Genomic DNA, 21,463 nt, shown 5'->3' with positions numbered 1-21,463 from the left:
ATTTCATGAATTCGGACACATAAAGACCTCGGCATTGGTCTCGGTCAGGGTAAGATATTGACACCATATGGGAGCAGGGGCGCCCTCGTACTCTCTCCAAAAGCCTCATGGAGCCAGGTCCCCCGGCACCTAATGGGCAACATCTGTGTGGATATGGATTGTTTCCTCTCGTTTAAGTGGAAAAGCCACACTGCAATCCATCCAAAGGGCTTTCTGCTGAGACGCCGGCGTTTTCCCCCTCAGCAGGTCGGAGGAAATCAAAGCTGAGACACCATGGCGGCAGCACACGTGAGTGGACGGGCAGTAAAGAAGAAGAAAAAGGACACAGCGTGCAGCACATGCTGAGAAACCCCAATAGATATGTTTTGTCCCTGGTCCAGTTTGAGCAATATAAAAGCAATATGTTTAGCCGTTGCATTCTGTGCGGCACAATATAGTTTATTACAGCAAGCTGTTGGACAGTGAAAGAGAGCTGACGTACTGAATTTGCATTTTGCATTAATTCTCATTATGTGCCTTTAGGTCCATATGTTACAAGTAAAGGACATGTGATGTCTATTGTTTTTTTGCAGGTGCCTCAAAAAGAAGTGTCAGTGGATGTATCACTTTGCTTTTTCCTAATAGGGATGTTTGCAATCTTGAGAATGTGTTTTAAAGTGCCCAGCAAGAGGATAAGAAAATTGCTTAGGAGTGAATCTGAAGCAGGGACGAGTAATAGGATCATTTTTTTCCCCTTTTAGCACTCAGGGAGCTACGCTTTCCTCTTCCATTACCCCCCTCACATTAAGCACACTGAAAAACGTCTTTCTGGTTGTTTTGAGTAATCACCCCTTTTTCAAAGTTGCCAGCCATTTACATTGAGGCCTGCAGAAAGGTTCTCTCTCTCTCTCTCTCTCTCTCTCTCTCTCTCTCTCTCTGTTTTTGTGTGTGTGTGTGTGTGTGTGTTTATGAAGAACTACGGGTCTCTATATGAGTTTGTCAGCTCAGGCCACTCGTTTCACCAGAGAACAGGGGGGCTAGTGCTGCTGAAGGAACAAAAGCTGCTGTAAGGTTGCATTAAATCTCCCATGGGAGCGTGGATACCCTTTAAAGCTACAGCCACGGCACACGAGCCTACACAAATTGGTCAAAGGAAAGTGACAAAGCCAGAGAGAACAACTAGGGAGGTTTTCTTCTGAGAACTCATAACAATTGGGGTCGGCCACTGGGTATATATACAGAAGAATGGAAGTGCTTAAAATCGTGTGGAGAGATCTATGTAGTTTGGAGTGCTGTTATGATAAGAACCTTTAAAGAGCATGCTATGGTCCCTTTGACTTCAGAGACCTTGGTGCTAATCTAGTTACAGTATGACTAGTTTTGCTTTGCATTTAGTTGGAAATTAACAACCGTCTCTTTTGGATGGGTAGGTCATCAACTGGCCAATTAATGAAGCCTGTATTTCCTCTGTTGAGAGATGGTGCTCACAGAAAGGTTCTACAGATCAGCTGAAATCCTGAAATCCACAGACACAGTAACACATAAAAAACCGAGAAGAACAGGATATTACTTTGCCAAGGTCATGCAGTGTTACTGAGAAAGTTAGTCTGTATAAATGTAGCACATCATCAAGGATTAGAGCTCCTAGACTGACACCTATTTCTGTTTATGGACTACTCAGTGGTGAAATAAAGATTCCTGTCAGACATAAGGCACCTTTGGATAAGCCTGTACAACCACTGCTAGTCAATATGGCCCTGGATGTGCTAAAGTCTTTGATAATCCATTATGGGATGTCAAATTGTAACTGCACCACATGTCCAGACCAGATCTTCCTGTATAAGGACAGTCAGCATCCGTACAAGGTAATTACTTGGTAAATAGTTTTTATACATTGTCATGACATGTCATATCATTTAGAGTAAGGTTACATCATGGGTTGGTCATAAAGAGGTCAATCAACTGGTTGTTTGTGGCTATGTAGGTGGATGTCATGATGTCCATTAAACTGTCTGACATTCCATGACAGGCAGGATAAAGAACTCCAAAGGACAAAAGTGTGCTTACAGTGAGCCACTGAAATAGAAAACATTTCCCATTTTACCTATTCCAAAAAACACAGCTCAGCCAGCTTCTATTATTCATGAGGTATTTGTTGCAATTTTGCTCTCTAATATGCAACTGACATCCAATTTCAAGTGCATCACCACTAGGCTTCCACATCTTTTATTCAATGAGTAGCCTTCTTCCACATTTCAAAGCTTGGTAACACTTGGTCATAGTCCATTGACAACAAATAAATAATTTGATGAAATACATGTCTATTGTGTGCTGTTCTGACAAAGAACATATATGTGTAGAGCATGAACACTAACACCTCCTTACGGCCCTAACTCAAGGTTAGAATATAATTTTGGCTAGATTTAACTGATAGCTTGATGGTCCCCTACCATCGGGCACAGAGGCACCTAGCTCTAACCTTAACCCTAACCCTTGTCTAACCCAGCACTGCCTTGAATTCAACTGTGGGGACCCAAAAGACCATGTATCTAACTGCTATACTGTACATAGTCTATCTCTGTAATAAATATCATACAACAGGTACATTGCTGGCAAATTCAACATGCAAATATCACTGCATACTGTAAGCTGTGAAATGTGTTGTATGCGCTCTGACAGTGTACATAATGCCATTAGCTTTCTAATGGCCTGCATCTATGGACAGTTTGGGGAAGCAAATGGGTCCTTTCTTCTAACCGAGAAATTGCAACGTGTTTACATTTATAGGTCCTGAGTCAACATTGCTCTGGTTCATTCTTCTGAATCCAAGCAGACATTGGCTTTTTTTCTTACCATCTTTCTGCCTCATCAGTAAATTAGTTTATGGCCTCAGCATCAGTACTAAAGCCTGTGGGGGTGGATGGATGGGTGTGGGGGCAGGCATGCATGGCACTTACGACAGTAGTTAAGTAGATTAAATAAAACCCAAACGGCTGGTTAAATCAATGATTCGCCCAGCAAACACCATCCATAGGTGTCTAAATGAATCTTTCCGGTGCCTTCTATCACAACAGTTTTGCCCCATTCATATTTATCACGAAACAGAAAGCAGCATCCAAATGAGGAGCTCTAGTTCACTGGAAGAGAAGCCCCCCCCCCCCCTCAGATGGCTCGGGGTGATTTAGCATCATTAGGCTCCTCCCCTTGGTTTCATTAAGGGGAAGGCCTGTGTGAGAGAGGCTCTACATCACTCCTGCCTCCCACACATCTCTCACTGTCAGCACACATTAGCCATGAGGAGCTCCGACCCAGACCCCCACCCACCCCCCAGACGGCTGGGACCGGATGGGCAGGACAGAGGACACCTTCACTGGACGCCTGGTTCAGGACCGTTATATAATGGGGAAGGAGAATGCTGCAGCTATCTGACAGGCATGCAGAACTTTGTGCTTGAGGGTTGAATGGTTAAATAGGAGCAAACGTTTACAGAAAATAAAATACAAATATATGAAATAGCTGAAAATATATGAGATTAAGTTATTTAATAGTGAAATTCTGATGTATTAGTGTACAGTTGGTCTTAAGACACACACACACACAAACCGAGTGTTGTCTATTCTAGCATGTTGTGTGTTTGGCTAATAGTACAGGGCACTGTGGTGGAGGTCTTTTGAGAGAGAGAGAGAGAGAGAGAGTGTAGACACCAGTGATGTAAATGAGACCTGTTTCTGGCAGATAGATCTGAGGCTCTGTGATCTTCCCGTCTTGTAAACATGCGAGCCCAATCTCCCTCGGTCTCCCGCCCCCGGGACACTCACATCAAAACAATCCGAGCCCTCTTCAAACAACATCACAAAAAGAGCCCCCACCTCCAAAATGAAGAGCGAAAGCACACTTAGCATGCAAGCGCATCCACTGGTCGCAACTCACGACAGCGATAAATTGAGATGTGCCATCTTCATCTCGTCACGGGTGGCGCAGTTGGATGTGGAGGCAGTGAGGGCCATGGAGAGGAGCCAACACGACCAGACCTTTAACGCAGTCCAGCTGCTTACCACTCCACTCAACAACATGAGATGCTGCTGTGTGAAGGGGTCAGTCTGGATGTAGTGTCCACTGATCACAGTACAGTGTGGTGCCCATAGTGGTGGTTAACATTAATGTGGATTGAGGCTGCTCCCATGTCAGAATTGCTGGGGAAATGTGGACGAGAGGCCAAATTGTAACAAAAGTCTTTCATTTTCAAATAAAAACGGAATTGTCTGCATGTACCATGTGCATGGTGATTCATTGAGGAGACACACAGCTGCTGCAGTAACTTCCAACCAAAAGGAACCAAGGGCCCAAATCACAATGGATAAACAGGAACCACAAGAACTAATGGGTAAAGTAGCTATTCAACTTGCAGACAATTGATTACTGTCAGAGGTGGAAAAGCCCAGCTTCAGAGAATAAAAGTCCAACCATGTAACACAAGTGATCTCACCAATTAGGTACTCCACCTGGCTGAAGAGTTGTGCTAATTAAAATCAACTGGTTTACGTGAATGGTTGGCACAGATGTGGTAGGACTTGTACTTTCTGAAGTTGGACTTTCCCACCTCTGGATACGGGATACACTCAGAAACATGTTTTAAGGGAAACTTTATCACGTCCCTTTTGGGCAAACAAGAGCCATTGAGAACCCTTAAGTGAAGGGGAAAGTCACATAGCATTAGATAATGCATTAATTATCCCAACAATATGCTCACAATTCAAGTCCAGAGAATGCAACAGAAATCCAGATTGCATCCAGATCTAACGTCTGCCAGCTTCTGTAGTGATACGTCTGAATCTAATGTAGCGGTTCCAGTTCTGCCAGACTTATTTATACATAACCAGTGTTTGTGGTGAGATGCCATTTCCATCATGATTTTTTTGTCATTGATGTCTAAGGAGTGTTATTTTGCTCCCTATGAAAATGAGAGTTTAATGATTATCACTAAAAGTGCTTTAGTTTTTGCGAGTCCATAAAAAAATGAATGAGAACCGTTCATCTGTAGGACCATATTGAGAGCATCCATCCACCTTATGCCACTGATTAGGTTCAGCAGAATGATGATTCAGACTGGCAGATGAGCTCCTCTCTCCTTCCCTCCTCTCTCTCTCTCCTTCCTTCCTCTCTCTCTCGGTCATTCAGCCTCGTCCTCTCCTCCCTGCTGCACGACTGCCTCGCTTTGCCCGTCTCCGCCCCGCCGGTGAGGTTCATCTCCCTCGGCTCACAGGGCACGGGGTGGAGTGGGGCGGCGGCGGTGATCCGTCAGTGCCAGTCTGTCAGGAGATAGTGGGTGATTGATGCCACCTGGTGCTCATCAATAATTCCCGCTCGGAGTCTCTGACTGATTGCTGGCTCCAGCCGCAACGCGCTCAGCCGAGGAAATAAGATGGCACGACCTCTTAGGTCTCGGCATAAGAACGCACACAGACTCAGGACAAGGTCTCTTGTCCAGTTTCGCTCTCTCACTCACTTTCACTTGGAGTTTCACCAACTTTCAGGCTTAAATATTGATGAATTGATTTGGAACAAGATAGCCTAAGGTGTGGAGTCTGTCAAGATGGGAAGGAGTTATTTGGGTATAGTCACTGCCACCCACCACCCCCCTCCAACAGGCAGCTTTAAGGTATCACAAGCTACTGTGTAATAATCCTCAGTATCAAGGCTTAATTCCATGCCCTCGACTTAAAATAATAACGAGGAGCTCAAATTATGGAGTCAATCCTTCAAATTCAATTTGTGCTGAGGATTATTGAATTTGTTTATCCTTCAGGAGCTGAGAAATCCAGATCTGTCAGAAAATGTGAACACATCACACCAAATCTGCATTTCACTGCATTACACACACAGGATATGGCTCTAAATATATATTCTAAATCATCCACACGAGTCAATCTACCTTTAGGATAGGATTCAGTATGATTCACTGTGCCAATTCCAAGTCTATTTCCCTGTAGTTAACCCAAGGAAATGATTGTGTAAGAATCAGATCAATAAAAACAAAGAACCTTTGAGGCCAGCTGGAAGAAATTCAGGGGAGCGTGCGCCAGTCTAGCAGCTTCAGGTCTCGAATTGGGCTAGACAGGACAACAAAACAGCATTAATATTCCTACTATTGCCATGATTCTCAGCGTTGTGGAGGAAATTATTCTCCCGATGTACTCTGCCAAGGCCCTGTTAAGAAATGATCAGTGTTCTTGTGCGGCTCATCTACTTTTGACAGCTCCTCCCCTGCCAATTAGTTCTGTCCCTAGCCTCCGTGCACAACAGGGTGGTCTCATCCAACTTGTTCAAACTTCACAAATGAATTAGTTTGGAAGAAAATGTTGTTTCCTGAAATGTCATTGTGAACCATGCACTTGTACAGCTCACCTGTTCCCCGACCTCGCTCAATATTGCAGTAGACATTGAGAATTGACATTTATTAATGGAAGCTCAAGCTTTTGTTACAAAAATGGCTTCTGACTTTCAGATGGTGCATCCAGGTCAACATTTTCATTTATTTTCTTGGACCATCACAAAATAATTGAATAGAATGTGCATTCTGAAATGCTCAACAGCATGGTAAATAGCAACCAGCCTGTGAGATTGTCACACTGTACTACCTGCCTGTCTGCCATAGATATATACACTAGATGTCGCCTTGACTACTGCTGTTCATTGGAACGAATGCGTCAATCGAGACGCCATCTTGCTTCAGTGATCCACTCCTCTATAATGCATTAGCGTCAATCTGGGCAAAGATCTAGCGAAAATAAAATCACCATAAATCGTCAAAATCTCAAGCAATTATCTAATTTTTTGGGTTGTTCCAACTGACAGGCATGTATTTATGGTTGAGTCTACAGAAAACTAAGCTTAAGACGATAATAAAGATACATTTTACCCGTCTAGCCCCATAGACTCCCATTCATTCTGCACTAGCTAGCGGCGGCCCCTAGAGGAACAATGAGTAAACTGCAACCAGGTTCGATACAATGAAAGTAAACAGGCTCTTCGTAGACAGGCTCTGGTTGAGGCCACATACCCCTCGTCTCGTTTACTCATGTAAGTTGTAATCTCACCAGAAGTTGCTGTAGATCTGTAGAACATTTACCTCTGCTACTACATAGGCTACGCCAGTCGTTACTTTTATAATCATGGGTCAGTTCCATGGGCAAACCAGATGTAGCTGAATTCATAAATGACAAAGCCATGAGAAAGGTGATTTTCTTACGTTTCAACAACAAAGAAGCCGATCTGCCATCATTGTGAGAAGTTCCCAAATTTGTCGCTAATCGCTAAAAAGGTTTTCTATCGCTGGGGATGGCCAAACGTCGCTAAATAGGTAACGCTGACAATACAGGAGAACTAGTTTAGCGATTCAGATCCCTGTACAAAGATGGCGGCGGTGTTGACGCATGCTGAGAAGCAGAAGGCGACATCTAGTGTATATATCTATGCCTGTCTGCAGCTTATCACGCGTCAGTTTCCACTGGCACACACAACGCATCCCAAACAAAACAGAGAGGTGTGAAACAAACACACATTCTCAATGTAGCCCGCGCTGCAGCGTGTGCCCGTCATGGTGGAATGGCGCCAAACAGCAGACGGTGCGACTCCCCTGTACTGGATATGTCACGTCAGCAGCGCCGTGGGCCTTCCCATCACTCAAGTCCAATTGGAGCTAGCCGAGCACGACGCTGCACAAACAAATGGGGACGGGTGATAGCGAGCCTGACACAGGATTTAGAGGGATGGCGTCGGTCCCGGGCCAATTCCATTGGGCCTACCTTTCCGTCAACAACAGCAATGGAGAGGGAGAGAGAGAGAGAGATGCTACAATAACATTGGGGACATGTGGGAGAAAATGAGGTGAAAAAAGAAAGTAAACATAGAGGGGGAGAACAGGCATTTCGGTTGGCATCGAGGTTTTTATTATCCTTTACAATGTACAATGTACAAAAATATAGAGTACCAAAAAATTCACAGTGTCTAAAAGGCAGTGATTATAGTCTACATCACATATCTAACAGTACCACCAGGTCAGTTGCATAGAAGGTTACCACGCCTTGTGGGGACGGAGGGCCTCAATGCCAGATCCAGAACTCTATCCAATACCAGATCCAGAACTCCATCCAATGCCAGATCCAGAGTGAACCTTAAGAGGAGGTGGTGGTAGAAAACAGGACCTACATTTATCCCCAGATCAAATGCTCAAATGTATTGACTTGGTCTGAAATAACCGCTTGCTAAGTTTATTTTGAATTTTTAAAGGTCACATGAGCTAGCCTGCCACTGTCCGCCTAGCTTTTACTGGGAAATAAGTTTGGATAAAAATCAGTGGACCCACTTAGACATCAACTAATCAGAATCAGCTAGGTCTGAGGAGTGTTTTACATGCTAACAGAAAGACAGCCTCAAAAAGGCTGCATTACATCAATACTGACATTTGAGTCTCATTATCAGTTACAAAGATAAACTAACTGAAATTGGAATGGTAAGATATAACACACTGACTGTACTCATGGAAGAGAAGATAAAATATTAATATATCTCGCTCTCCTGGCTGACAAGCTTAGTTTTCAGTATGATATTACTCTCTGAAATGGTCCAATAACTGTAGTGTTGGTCCAAACCCAAATGAATCCCTCGTCAAGGGGGTTCCAGACCACAACACTCTTAATGTAAATTTGTTGGATGGCGATGCAGAAGTCCCTTGGAAGAGTCATTTACTGATCCTTCCACCATAAATCACCAATTTGATACAGACAGCTATGTTGAGTCAGGAGTCCTGTAATTTTGACCGACACAGGTCCTGGGCCAGTGGTATTTACCATAATGAATAGCAGATTTCTCCCTTACAGAATGAGGTGCCCCCGAACCACAAGTGACACATGGACATAAATACTAACACAGGATTACCTCACGGTGAGTTATCATTCAGACACGTAGTCCAGATACCTTCGTTTTTATTATTCAAGATGAAATCGGCAATCCTGTCCATCATATGCCACTGGATGTCACTGACAGGTTCGATTCCCCACACGCTCATATGGTTGGTATATACTGTGTACACATACGCTGTTCTTTATTTAAACAACTATAAGGCCTTTTTTAAAAAAGAAAACAAAAACAGTGTTAGCTATACAATATACATTTATATTACACTAGCCTTTAGATGTCATTTTTCTTGTGTTGGCGCAGAAGGGCGCCTCCTATGTACAGAGATAAGAGCTCTCGTGCGTAGCTGAACCTATAGCACTGCTGGTTTGCATTCATTGAACAAGCGGCGTAATAAAAAATAGTTCTCCAGTGCCTCCGTTTCCGAAACCAGGCTTCAATATAAATATCACATTTTTATGCTTCTGATGATCATATCTCCCTCGGTTGTCAAACATGATGATGTGCAGGAAAAAAACACAGAGACAAGCAGCCTGGGCATGTGTGTTTGGGCACAATGCAGTCTGGCGCTTGCATTTGACGGGTACAGAGCCCACCCACAAAGTGACGACATTGACAGTAGAGCTTTATAACAAGACATGGGACTGACCTGACCATACAGTACACTCATGCACAGAAGTGCATGCTCATACACACATGCACACATACAACGCACACACACACACACACACACAAATGTAGAATGTATATCAGCACTTACATTCCAATCACTTTTAGAAAAGCATGATTTAGCTGTTAAGAAGAGAGCCAGTGATTTTTGCTACAGTTATAAATTATGAATATTTTCCATTACATATAATAATCTATGGGGTTTTCCTATATGCAAAAAAGTGGTAATTAATAATATATTGCCTCTACATATCTGAAAAGAATATGTGTATCTTCAAATGGCATCCTTAACCATTCTCAATCCCTCCCCGATCTGACATACTGCGGTTTAAATAGACTTTACTATCCATCTAATCTATGAAGAACAAATATTTCCATCTTAAAAATAACCATTAAAAAACAAGTGCCACACTATCAGTATATTCTACCATATTAAAACTCAGTCCACCCTGGTACGTTTGGCATATCTTATATGACCATCAGGGCATACAGTACTCAGTAGGATGCATCCATTCAAAGACGCAAGCAGATTCCCCCTTCCCACAAAAAAGGGAAAAAAACAAATAAACAGTTGAATAGAAGTTATTCAATAGTTTCTCATTTCATCAACAGGCACCAGTGATGCTCCTAACCCCTAACACTTAGAAGAATTCCTGTTCCAAGATATCCATAATCTCCATGACAGCAGGTGCCATAGCAATCGTGCACCTACCCCCCCCCCATTAGTTCTTCCGCTCCAAATGGTGAACCAATTCCTAAGACTCATATACAGAGGATGCAGGTGAATGTGTGGCACAAATTAAAAGCTCCTGAGACCAGCACTACTGGCAGCGTGTTATCCTTTTGGAAATCTTTTTTTTTTCAACACTGGATTTCACACACACACACACACACACACACACACACACACACACACACACACACACACATACACTGGATGTCTTTATCGTGCACGCTCTCCTCCAGACAGGCAGACGGGGGCTCTCAAGGGGCCACCAACGGTTCTAGAGTCCAACTGCCGTTCAGGGTTCAAGGTCCTTGCCTGTGGTAGATGTGTGGGTGCTGTGTATCAACTGCTGTGACCACAGGCTCCATCATGAGCTCTTGTAGTCATTTTTCCTTTTTTTAAATCCTGATCTCCACTTGCTCCTGCCTCCACTTCACAGAGTGTGATTGAGAGTCCAAAGAGGATTCCAGTAACTGCCTCCTGTGGGATTTCCTATTTATGAGATGGAGGGATCTCATGCTTGTGAGACCCCCATGGAGAGTCACTCAGTTCAGCCGACAGGCTCCTTACAGTGAGTTTACTCAGGGTCTTCGTTAGCAAGTATCGGCCTCGCCAAACGATCCTCGGAAACATAAGCTGTGACGCCTCCAGCCCGTCCAACTGGGACGCACTGGGGGTTGAGTGACAGGCCTCTCTCCTCCAGTGTGGGAGGGGATGAGGTAAGGACAGTTGGGTGGAATGTTCTAGAAGGGCACCCCCCCCCTCCTCCTCGAGACACAGAGGGTTCAGAGGTTTTAGAGAAACAGGGGAAGAGGAGAAAGATGAAGGGGGGCTTGGAGCTGGGGGAGGGCAAAAAGAGGTCCAGTGATAAAAGCCAGTCCTGTCACCATGGCGATGGCCTCATGGGAGACTAGAAGACAGGTCTCAGCTGTTGTAGGTTCTGCACGGGGAAGGGGAGGAGTCCGGACGGTAGTCGTACTTGCCCAGGGCCGTGGGATAGTACGTGGTGGTGTAGACGTTCGTCTGCTGGAGGGGCGATGGGAAGAAGTTGGTCCGCTCATCCGGTAGCAGGTTATTCTTATTCAAAGTCTGCAGAGAGAAGAAGACGGGGACTATAAAAAGGGATACGGATAAGTATTCTCTCTTTCATTCTCTCTTTCATTCACACTCACAGAAATCAGATTGGAGGAGAGGAAAGTGCAAAGGTGTGAAACAGTCAGTGTTATTCATTAGTAATATCTAATGCATCTGAGGGGTGGGGGGAGTAAATCAATAATTAAAATGCAGAGACCTATGGGTCATGGATGAACGTGTCATGGAAAGGCCATTTCACAGTTCTTGTGAGGAAAGTAATTTATTTCAAGACTCCTGAGTAATAGCAAAGGCAGCTCAGTAATTGCATTAGAAGATGTGTGAAATGCACAACGGTGACTAAAGGATCACTCAGGGTGAGTTTTTCTGCAAAGCAGCAGTGTAAATGTATGCAATTCAACACACTGTCTTACTTTACAGTTGGTTGTGGTATGCCTGAAAGAATCAAGAGGCACAAACATGCCTGTCACACATATAAAACAGTTGTACTTTTTGACTATACTTGGGTGACTGTCACAACCACATTGCTAAACGGTTTCCTTTGATCCCTATCTGTAATGATGAGGTTCCACAGGGGTCGGTACTTGGTTCAATGATAAATCAGAGTTTAAATCATGCAACAAGACCTACAGTAATGCTTCTTATCACCTTAATAATTACAGCTGCTCTACACTGGATGTGTAACTGAAGTGGAACATATGCTACTATAATCAATGGAAGTGACTACACCAGACGAGAGAGTGGCATGGACACATGCAAAAATTACATCAGTTTCTAAAACTATTTTTGTGGTCCATGTACACTATACTTTAGCTGCCTGTGTAGCCCAGCTGTTATTGAGAACATCTTTCAGGTTCTTTAAAGTACCTGAAGTAACTTTCTATATTCTTTCCAGTTTTCTGCAAAAACCTCTTCACATTACCACAGGCTTTACCAGAGAGGATTGGCAGTAAGTAGCATTGCTACTTCAGTAACAGCCATTTATTAACTTAAGCACTGGTACCCAAAGTATGAGGAGCCAGAAATGAGATCAGAGGAGACCACAGAAAAACAAAGGAGAGGAGATCAATAATATCCGTGGCACCAGGCTCACACAGGTGGCAGAACAGAAGGTGGCGGGAGAGGGTGGGGGTGGGGGAGGGGAGCTAGGCTAATTGGATGGGCAAGACAATCAGTCACATCCAGCTGTGGGAGTCCATTGCCCGAGTGCTGCTTAAACAGCCTAATGGAAGCCATTAATAAAGGCTGAGTGTGTGCGAGGACCCGCAGAGGGGCCAGGAGAGGTGGCCAACCAACTCGCCTGGAGGAAAGTCTGAGCCCAGTCCTAGTATTACACATGAGCAGTAATTTTAGGCCTCTCATTTCTCTCATGAGAAACTAGGTCACTAAATCTACAGATCAATGACTGATAAACTACATTGCTTTATGTACACACACACACACACACACAGAAGTAAATAAATTAAAACAAATATTTTTTGTGCTGAATTCAGGCCTTCAGCCATATTAATCCTTCACTAATAGGACATACTGAGACATCCTAGTTGAGGCACGCCTACCTTGAATTCCATGGGCGTGTATTTCTCGTTCTTTGGCGTGGTGTTTCCCTTGTAGTTGAGGTGATTAGGCGTGGTGGGGTGGATGACTGCCGACTCCTGCGACTGCTTGTGGAAGCGCTGGCAGTAAATATACACGAGGAACGACAGAAGACCCGCGCCCAAGAAACAGGACACGCCTGTGGCTATGAGGTGAAGGAGCGTGAACCCTATAGGCAAGGGAGGAGAAAAAAAAACATTTAGCCAGTGAGTTTGCAAATCTCGAATACAGAATTGAGACTAATGACGACCCGTGGTATTTGTGAAGTAGTATTTATTGTTACCTATGGTCTCCTTTGCAACGTAGCTTGAATATTACTCCTCATTTTGTAAGTCGCTTTCAATAAAAGTTATTATAAAATTAAAAGTTATTATATAATAAAAAATTATATAAATGCAAAAAATGCTAAGCCCTTCAAACCCAGTCCCTTGTGGCTGTCTAACATCAGCAGCTACATGTTGAAAGACTCCATGTGACATCTTCATACCTGCAATAGTGGCTCTAACAACCCTGTAACAAGCGCAAGAAAGAGAGGAAGGAGGGAGGGAGGGAAGTCTGGCAGAGTCGGAGCTGCGTGAGGATGTGCTACAGGACAGGACTCTGATTGGTTGACAGGGTTGTTTGTGACGCCTCAGTCATGAGCCATAATGAGGCGGGAGGAATTCGAGGCTCGCAGGAGGTGTGAGTGTGTGTGTGGGGGGTGTCTCGAGCCAGCGTCATCACCACTGAACTTTACTGCTTTAATTGGACCTTGAGTAGACTGTGGAACTCTAAGAAGGGGATGATGGGTAATGAGGTCCTCATCACCGGCCTGGGCAGCCCCCTGGTAAGTTTGGTGGAGGTGGAGGGGAGAGGTGTGGTGTGGTGGTGACAGACGAGGAGGAGGAGGAGGGTGAAGAGGGACTGGTGGCAGGGTGTCTACACAGGCTGCCCTGCTGCACCAGGGCTTTAAGCATTCCTCAAAGGGCCATCTCATGTATATTTCATCTGAGGGCTGAATGACTGAGAGAGTGTGTTTTGTGTGTGTGTGTGTGTGTGTTGTGTGTGTGTGTGGTCCTGTGCATGTATATGCATGTACACGCTTGGTGGTTGTGTGTGTGTGTGTGTGTATATATATGTATGAGCTTTTTCTGTGTGTATTTATGTGCAGGCAAGTGCAATGCTGGTTGTGTGTGTGTTTGTTTGTGTATGTGTATGTGTGTGTGTGTGTGTGTGTGTGTGTGTGTGTGTGTGTGTGTGTTTGGAAGGGCCCTGTAGGCCACAGTGGGAGTGCTCTGAGCCCCTGCCATTCTCCACACCCCTCTCTCAGAGTGCAGCGGAGCGGCAGGGTGTGAAGAATGGAGTTCAGCCCACGAGAGTCGACTCCACCACCGCCCCCACCTCCTCCACCACCGCCCCCACCTCCTCCACCTCATCCACTTGCTCTCTCATCACTCCAGCCTGCACACTCCTCTGATGCTCATTTACATTACAGAGAGAGAGAGAGAGAGAGAGAGACAGAGACGGAGAGAGAGATAGCGAGAAAGAGGGAATAAATACATAAGTAAGGAGAGGGAGAGAGATAAAGAATGAAAAATGGTGGTGTTTGAAGGGGAGCACACACCTGGCGTGTGTCCATTACCTCCTATGGACTGGATGAAAAACAGGACACACACACGCAGCTATAGCGCATGCGCATACAGAACGCTCACACATAGCCAGATGCCCGTGATGCCCTCGCCAAACAATATGCATGCGTCCGGATATGCACACAGTGTCACACACACACACACACACACACTGATCCTCATGCTACAGGAGTGTATTGACAGGAAGGAGAGAGAGGACACGCTGAGATTTATCTACTTACTTCCACAGAGCTGCTCCTTATCGTAGCCGGACGCTGGAAGAATCACTACACACAGAGAGAGAGAGAGAGAGAGAGAGAGAAAGGGAGGGAGAGAGAGAGAGAGGAGAAAGGGGGAGAGAAGGGGGGGCCGAAAGAGCAAAACACAGATGGTTAGATTCCAGTCTTTCGTTTGGTCTGCAGCCAGAGTGAGCATCAAGCGCTCTCCTGCTCTCCTGCATGAGATGGCGAGGGCTTTGAGGAGCAGGGGGAGAAGGAGGCCGCCGGGGTGACGCACCAGGCGTGAGCCACAGTGGATCAGACCGCATTAGAGGAGTCACTCCCAAATCCCCAAAGAGCCTCAGACTTTCCCTCTTCCTACACACTGCCACACTGTCACTTCACAAGTGTGTGTGTCTGTCTGTCTGTGTGTGTGTGTGTGTGTGTGTGTGTGTGTGTGTGTGTCTGTATGTGTGTGTCTATGTGTGTGAGTCTCTGTCGGGGAGTGTGTTTGTCCATATTTTAAAATGTGCATGGGTGCTTGAAGGCGTTATAATTGAGATGCGCACACATCCTGATTAATCTCAGACAAATCTGCCCCCTTCGCCTTGCTGTTCATCCGTCGCCCCCTAAAAAATTGCAAAAATTGGAGAGAGATTGGATGTGAGACTGCTGTAGTGACATCACATTAATATTAATTATACCTCTGTGTTCACTTGGTATTCCGCACCCATACTCCCCCCAAAGCTAAGGCCCATGCTTTTCCTATTCTACTCGCAGTGAAGCACTCGCTTCAGCTCAACCCAAAGGGAACTGATATATCAATCCAGATAACCTGGAGTCTGCTACCCCTTAACGGCATGCTGAGGTCTGCACAAGGTTGATTAAATAATTCAGAGATCCCCACCATTTCACCTGCCAAAGAAGTAAGAAAACTCCCATACATCTTCTGGCCATTTTCATTGGGTAGATTAATTAAGTTTTTGTGCAAAATCTTACCTGAAAATGTAAAGGCAACTTTCTTTCAAAATGTCATCATGCACAATAATGTGTGTGTATCCATAATCAAACACGTAAAACACAAAATGCAAAAACTGGACTGTTCATTAAACTGTTGGTTCGGGGATGTAATGAGTTATCACTTATGCTTAGGGAAGCTAAGCCAGAACTAGGGGGCTATCCTCCCTGCCCCAAAACCATTCAAATGTATTTATTTTAGAGTTACAAGTATTGCATATACAACTGGTTAAACAAAGCACAAATGCAAAAACTGGACATGTTATTAAGCAGTTGTTTTTCCATCTTGCGTCCCCATGGAGATACTGACTCCCAGGAGCAGTGGTGTGATGGGTGTGAGATGAGATGGTGTGTGTGTGTGTGTGTGTGTGTGAGATGAGTGTGAGATGAGACGGTGTGTGTGTGTGTGTGTGTGTGTGTGTGTGTGTGTGTGTGTGTGTGTGTGTGTGTGTGTGTGTGAGACGAGTGTGAGATGAGACGGTGTGTGTGTGTGTGTGTGTGTGTGTGTGTGTGTGTGTGAGACGAGTGTGAGATGAGACGGTGTGTGTGTGTGTGAGACGAGTGTGTGGCGTCCCCACCTGGGATCTCGTTGCAGTCCCTGTGCTCGGTGCTGTTGCCCACACACGGCGCCCCGCCCTGGGACCCGCAGGCCCGACTGCGCAGTTGTAGGCCCGTGTCGTCGCAGGCCGACCACACCGACCACGCCATCCAGCCGCCTGTCGGTAAGAAGAGACACGCTAAATCACAATCTCTCTCTCTCTCTCACACACACACACACACACACACGGTATCTCTCCAGAGGGAGCACTAAGGAGCCGTGGCGGCAGCAGACGTTTGGGGATATGGGTTTTGTGTCAACACCCGAGCCCACCCACGCATGGGAAACAAACAGCCCAGCAGTCACATACAGCCCGTGGCAGGCACGTTAGCAGACACATACAGTACACAGGGAGAGAGAAGGGGAAAGCAAAACACAAACATTGTTTTGCTCCTCCAGACACACAATAAACACGAGAGCACAAACATCATGACAAAAGGGATTTGCTTTGCTACACAGCTCACATTGTCAAGTGTCTTTTCCTTCATTTAATATAAATAATATAACAAAGATGTCCTTTTCCTAGATTGGCTTTTAAACTTCCAATTTAATGTGCGAAGACTTTCCTGTCAGTCAAGAACTTAGCTTGCGTCTTTTCACCATTGCTCTCAGGCTCAGAAGTTTGCTGTGATCCTTGGAAAATGACTTTAATAATGATGCTAAGCGGCTGAGATAATTGCTTTATCCATCTCCATTTATTGGCTGCAATCAGACTAAGTGTTTGCTCAGAAAGTAGAAAAAAAATAATCTGGGGGCCTGCTGGCACTGATGGACGAAGGCTGCACTTCACTGACCCCCCCCCCCCACACCTCATCAGCATTTGGCCACCATCTTTAAATCACTGTCTTGTCACAGGTAGGGTGGGGTGGGGGAGGCCTGGCAGGGCTGTTAGACTGGGCTCTGTCAGACAGCTAGTGGGCATCTTTAGTCTGCAGCTCCTGGTTCGCTTCGCCCTGTTTACATTGGGAGATTAACTGCAAAGCAATTAGCCACTCAGTGTGGCCTATGTAAGCGACAGGTTTTCACCAACAACAAAAAATGTGGGGAGAAAAAAAGGAGCATTAATCTCCTTCTAAAATACACTCTCAAAGGCAAAGGGGTAGAAAATGGGGTTATCTGTTACTGTCTCCAGTTCATTGCAGCAAGTTGCAGCGTTTAAGATGCCCTGGGGCACAAGCTGTGACCACTGCCAAGGTGGTGCGGTTCTGGTGTATGTTTCTGACACCTCCCTGGAACCACCTGGAACCAATGCGCATGCCACAGCCCAGCACTTCAGGAAATCAAGCACAGATTAGGGCTTGTATTTGAAAAACAAAAAAGAAAGAAAAAAAAAACTGGGGTGCATTCGCTCAAGAGTCCGCAGGGGCTTTTTATATGGCAATGCAGACCCCTCTCACATATCTTTCCCAGATTAGCCCGCTTTATAAATATTTGAGTTGCCTTTTGGGCGCAGATGTGAGGATTTCAAGTGACGGAGCCAAGAGGCCCCCCGATGACATTCATGCTACAGCAATGTAGACTGTAATGCTCTGTACTGGAAACACAGACAGCACACACTGCAAATACCCTGCTGTGATCCCTTGGCAGATAGGCTTCACTCGAGTAGGCAACTGATGTAAACAAGGCTCGGTCTGATCGGCAGTTTGGGGCAAACTCCACAATACTGTGTAAAGAAGATGCAATCTGTGGATCCATCTCCAGGGAATTCACCATCTCTATCTCTCAAACTACACTCCATCCTCAACGCTCACATCCCAGGGCCAGCCTCTTTTGCAATCTGAATCATTAATGGTAAAGTTGACCTCCAAAAGAAAATGAAATTACATTCTAGTGCTTATACTGCTGCTTATGTTCTGTAAATTCAGCATGCAGCATAACTTGTGGGCTGTTGAAGGACACTAGTAGCACCACACAGTTAAGTTTATATGGATGGAAGTCCAGTTTATTTAGGGCTGCATCCCATTCCTTATCTGCAGCTGTGCTCTATTGAGATGTCCTGTCTTGTGAAGGAGGGATTCCATAGGGCGTAGAGATGTGTGTTGGGGGGGGGGAAGGGGGTGTCTTCCTATCATAGGGCTGTGTGCTAAAGGCTCTCAAGTTTGTTTGGATAAATATTTACATAAATTACATTTAGGGGAAGCACACATAGACATCCGTTATCTGCAGCTGTGTGCAGTTGCGATGAGCTGTCTTGGGAAGGTGGGGGGTTGGGGTGGGTGTCTTACCATCACAGGGGTGAGTGTTACAGAGGGCCTCCTCCGTGTGCAGGCCGATGCAGATGTCCCCTCCGTGTTCGGGGGCCGGGTTGGTGCAGGTGCGCGTGCGCTGGTAGTGCCCCCCCCCACACGCCACCGAGCACTGAGACCACGGCGACCAGCAAGACCAGGCGCCATTCACTGAGGTCGGCGAGACGACACATATACACACAGACACAAACAAACAAACGTACACAAACGCGCACACACACACACATAAAAGTGGCCGCCAAGTAACCGGACACAAGCACGAGACATCAGGCAGGCCAAGGGGAGACGCAAAACCACATAGCAGCAGGAAACGTAAAACATAAAAAACGCGCACAGACACATAAAAACACAAACAAGGTTCACAGACAGCAAGCACGGAGGTCGGACAAACACCACGACAAACAAGTAGAGAGTAAGCAAGCAAGACGTACACAAACAAACACACACACATGGACACAAACACAAACACACAACACAGACCATTAATTAACAACCCAAGCCAAAAGCACAACCAAAAACAAAGCAAAAGCACACATGACAGAGTTTCAGACTTGCAACGCTGACAAGATGGAAACTGAAGCATCAGTGAAGTGAGGTGATGATGAGGTGCTTTATCCCTTATCCTGAAAGACTAGCGATGCAGTTCGTGGGCTCGGACAGGGTTTTTTTTCTATTTTTTTCTTTCCCCGAGCTCGGCACAGCCCGTCTTGATTAACCTCGCCCTAATAAGCACTTTAGAGCAACACACCGACGGCCCGGCATCCCTCTCCCCATGGCAACGCACTCTCACCTCTCATAAAAATAAAAAGGACAGACAGAGAGAGAGAGACAGAGAGACAGAGAGAGAGAGAGAGAGAGAGCGAGCGCTTCATTCAGCACTTCACCGTCTGACGAGAGCTCCCATCTCTTCCTCCTCCCCCCTCTCCTCCCTTCATCCACTCCTCCGCACATTTCATCAGAGCTGATGGAGGCATGGGGGAGAGATGCGAGAGAGAGAAAGGGACAGAGAGGGAGAGAGAGAGAGGGGGGGGTCAGAGATGGATAGAAGGAGGGAGAAATGAAGAGAGTGTGTGCCTCAAGCTCTCCTCTATAGCGTGAAAAAAAACAACTTTAAAAGTCCATTTACTCCGGGGGATTACTGGGATGAACTGGGCCATGACCACAGCAAGGTGCGGAAGATGGCTGCTGTCAAGAGCTGGTTGGTGTGAGAGTGAGAGCGAGCATTCGCGGCATGCCAGGGGAAAGGGCCGAGCCGTTTGTCTGAAGTGGCAGCGGCACACGCCATGACACATGTGTACATAAGGCCGGAGCGTGTGTCATGATGAAGGAGAGGAATAAATTACAAGCAGCCATATCTCTCTCTCTCTTTTCCCTTTACCTCTTTCTCTCTCTTTTCCCTCTCTCTCTCTCTCTCTCTCTTTTCCCTCTCTCTCTCCCTGGCTGTCTCAGAAGACGAGAGCAGAGTAAATCAGTTTGCTGATGTTAATTAAGAGCCCTGCTCTGCTCGGTTTGAGGCTGAGGAGGAAAGCAGAGTCCATTGGCATGCACATGATGAGGTAGCTGGGGACCGAGGCAGTGGCGTCTCTCTCTCTCTCTCTTTCTCTTCCTCTCTCTCTTTCTCCCTCTCTCTCTCTTTCCATATCTCCCTTAGCCTCTCTCCTCCATTCTCTCCGTCACTCTTCCTGAGATGAAACTCTCATCTAATTAATTTAATTCCGCCGTACACACTTCAGCACTACGTGAGCGATGGAGGGGGACCGGGCGGAAAGATCCGGAAACGGCACTACAGCCGTGGCGACTAATCTCCAGATCCTCATCTAATCATCGCCGCTCATTCCAGGTAATCTCAGAGATGTGGCTTCTGTTTGTCCACAGCTACCGGTCAACACAGCCACAGATGAACAAGTCTGATACCAACTTCAGGTAACCCAGAGTCCTCTGCTTCTCAGAGAGCACAGGCAGAGTTGTGGAGTGGCCAGGGGCACCATGGGAATTCGGAGATGTCCATTAGCTAATGGAACCTAGTAATCCACTTAGCACATCTTAATGGAACGGACCACTTTTTCCTTTTTTTTTTAACTCCCCAAGCTATACATTTGTGACTGTGTTTGCAAGAGGCCTTACTGTGTGTTGGGAGAATGTGTGTGTGTGTGTGTGTGTGTGTGTATGTGCACGCTTTTACTGTGTGTGTGTGTGTGTGTGTGTGTATGTGCGCGCTTTTACTGTGTGTGTGTGTGTGTGTGTGTGTGCGCATTCTACCTGCGCAAGGCTGGGGGTTGCAGTCCTGGTACTCTACCGGTGACCCGCGGCATGCCGAGGGGTTGCTCTTGCTCTCAGCCGCGGAGCAGAAGCGCCGGCGGGTGCGGTAGCCCTTAGCACAGTCCTGCGTGCACGCTGACCATGTCTCCCACGACGACCATGTCGAACCCGTCAGCCGCACCACAGGGGTCTTCTGTAGCTCGTCCACCAAGGCTGGAGTAGAGAGAGCATAGCCACATTAGACAGAATTCACTATCAAGATTTTAATAAATTACACATATTTCAAAGTAGCCAACTTGCTATAGAGGACAACTTTGCACATAAAAGGTGTAGGTTTTTATACACAGGGTGCAAGTGTGGCACACATACTATAATGTGGATGACAAGCCCCAATGATTTCCATATCAAAGTGTCAAAAAAGCACAACTGGTTTGATTTCAGGTCCACAAATCTTTTTTCCAAAGTGAAGACTTCAATGCCCAACATGCCCAGCTGTTGTTGCATAATTTATCCTCCTTCATTTTGACGAGATTGTTCTT

At 45.9% G+C, this 21,463-nt stretch overlaps 1 protein-coding gene across 4 annotated transcripts in view; it reads right to left on the bottom strand.

Annotated features, from left to right (window-relative positions):
* Nucleotides 1-7,916: 7,916 nt before the first annotated feature.
* The window catches only part of sema5ba (sema domain, seven thrombospondin repeats (type 1 and type 1-like), transmembrane domain (TM) and short cytoplasmic domain, (semaphorin) 5Ba), a 118,879-nt gene continuing 105,332 nt past the window's right edge, over nucleotides 7,917-21,463 (bottom strand). For 2 of the 4 annotated variants that reach the window (XM_076264023.1, XM_076264024.1), the window contains 6 exons: nucleotides 20,925-21,137; nucleotides 18,645-18,815; nucleotides 16,400-16,537; nucleotides 14,829-14,873; nucleotides 12,943-13,148; nucleotides 7,917-11,380 (listed from right to left, as the gene is read on the bottom strand). In XM_076264023.1, the coding sequence (XP_076120138.1) occupies nucleotides 11,216-11,380; nucleotides 12,943-13,148; nucleotides 14,829-14,873; nucleotides 16,400-16,537; nucleotides 18,645-18,815; nucleotides 20,925-21,137 (938 nt within the window). In that variant the 3' untranslated portion in view covers nucleotides 7,917-11,215. Of the gene's footprint in view, nucleotides 11,404-12,942; nucleotides 13,149-14,828; nucleotides 14,874-16,399; nucleotides 16,538-18,644; nucleotides 18,816-20,924; nucleotides 21,138-21,463 lie in introns of all 4 variants that reach the window. The other 2 variants (XM_076264025.1, XM_076264026.1) reach the window with 2 other exon arrangements.

This window comes from Alosa pseudoharengus, unplaced genomic scaffold, assembly GCF_046254945.1.
Source record: "Alosa pseudoharengus isolate Yale_2024_CS ecotype anadromous, Long Island Sound unplaced genomic scaffold, YU_APseudo_1.1 YU_APseudo_1.1_scf_3, whole genome shotgun sequence".
Taxonomy (NCBI): Eukaryota; Metazoa; Chordata; class Actinopteri; order Clupeiformes; family Clupeidae; genus Alosa; species Alosa pseudoharengus.
The sequence above is the reverse complement of the archived record's forward strand: the minus strand, read 5'-3'. Positions and strand labels throughout refer to the sequence as shown.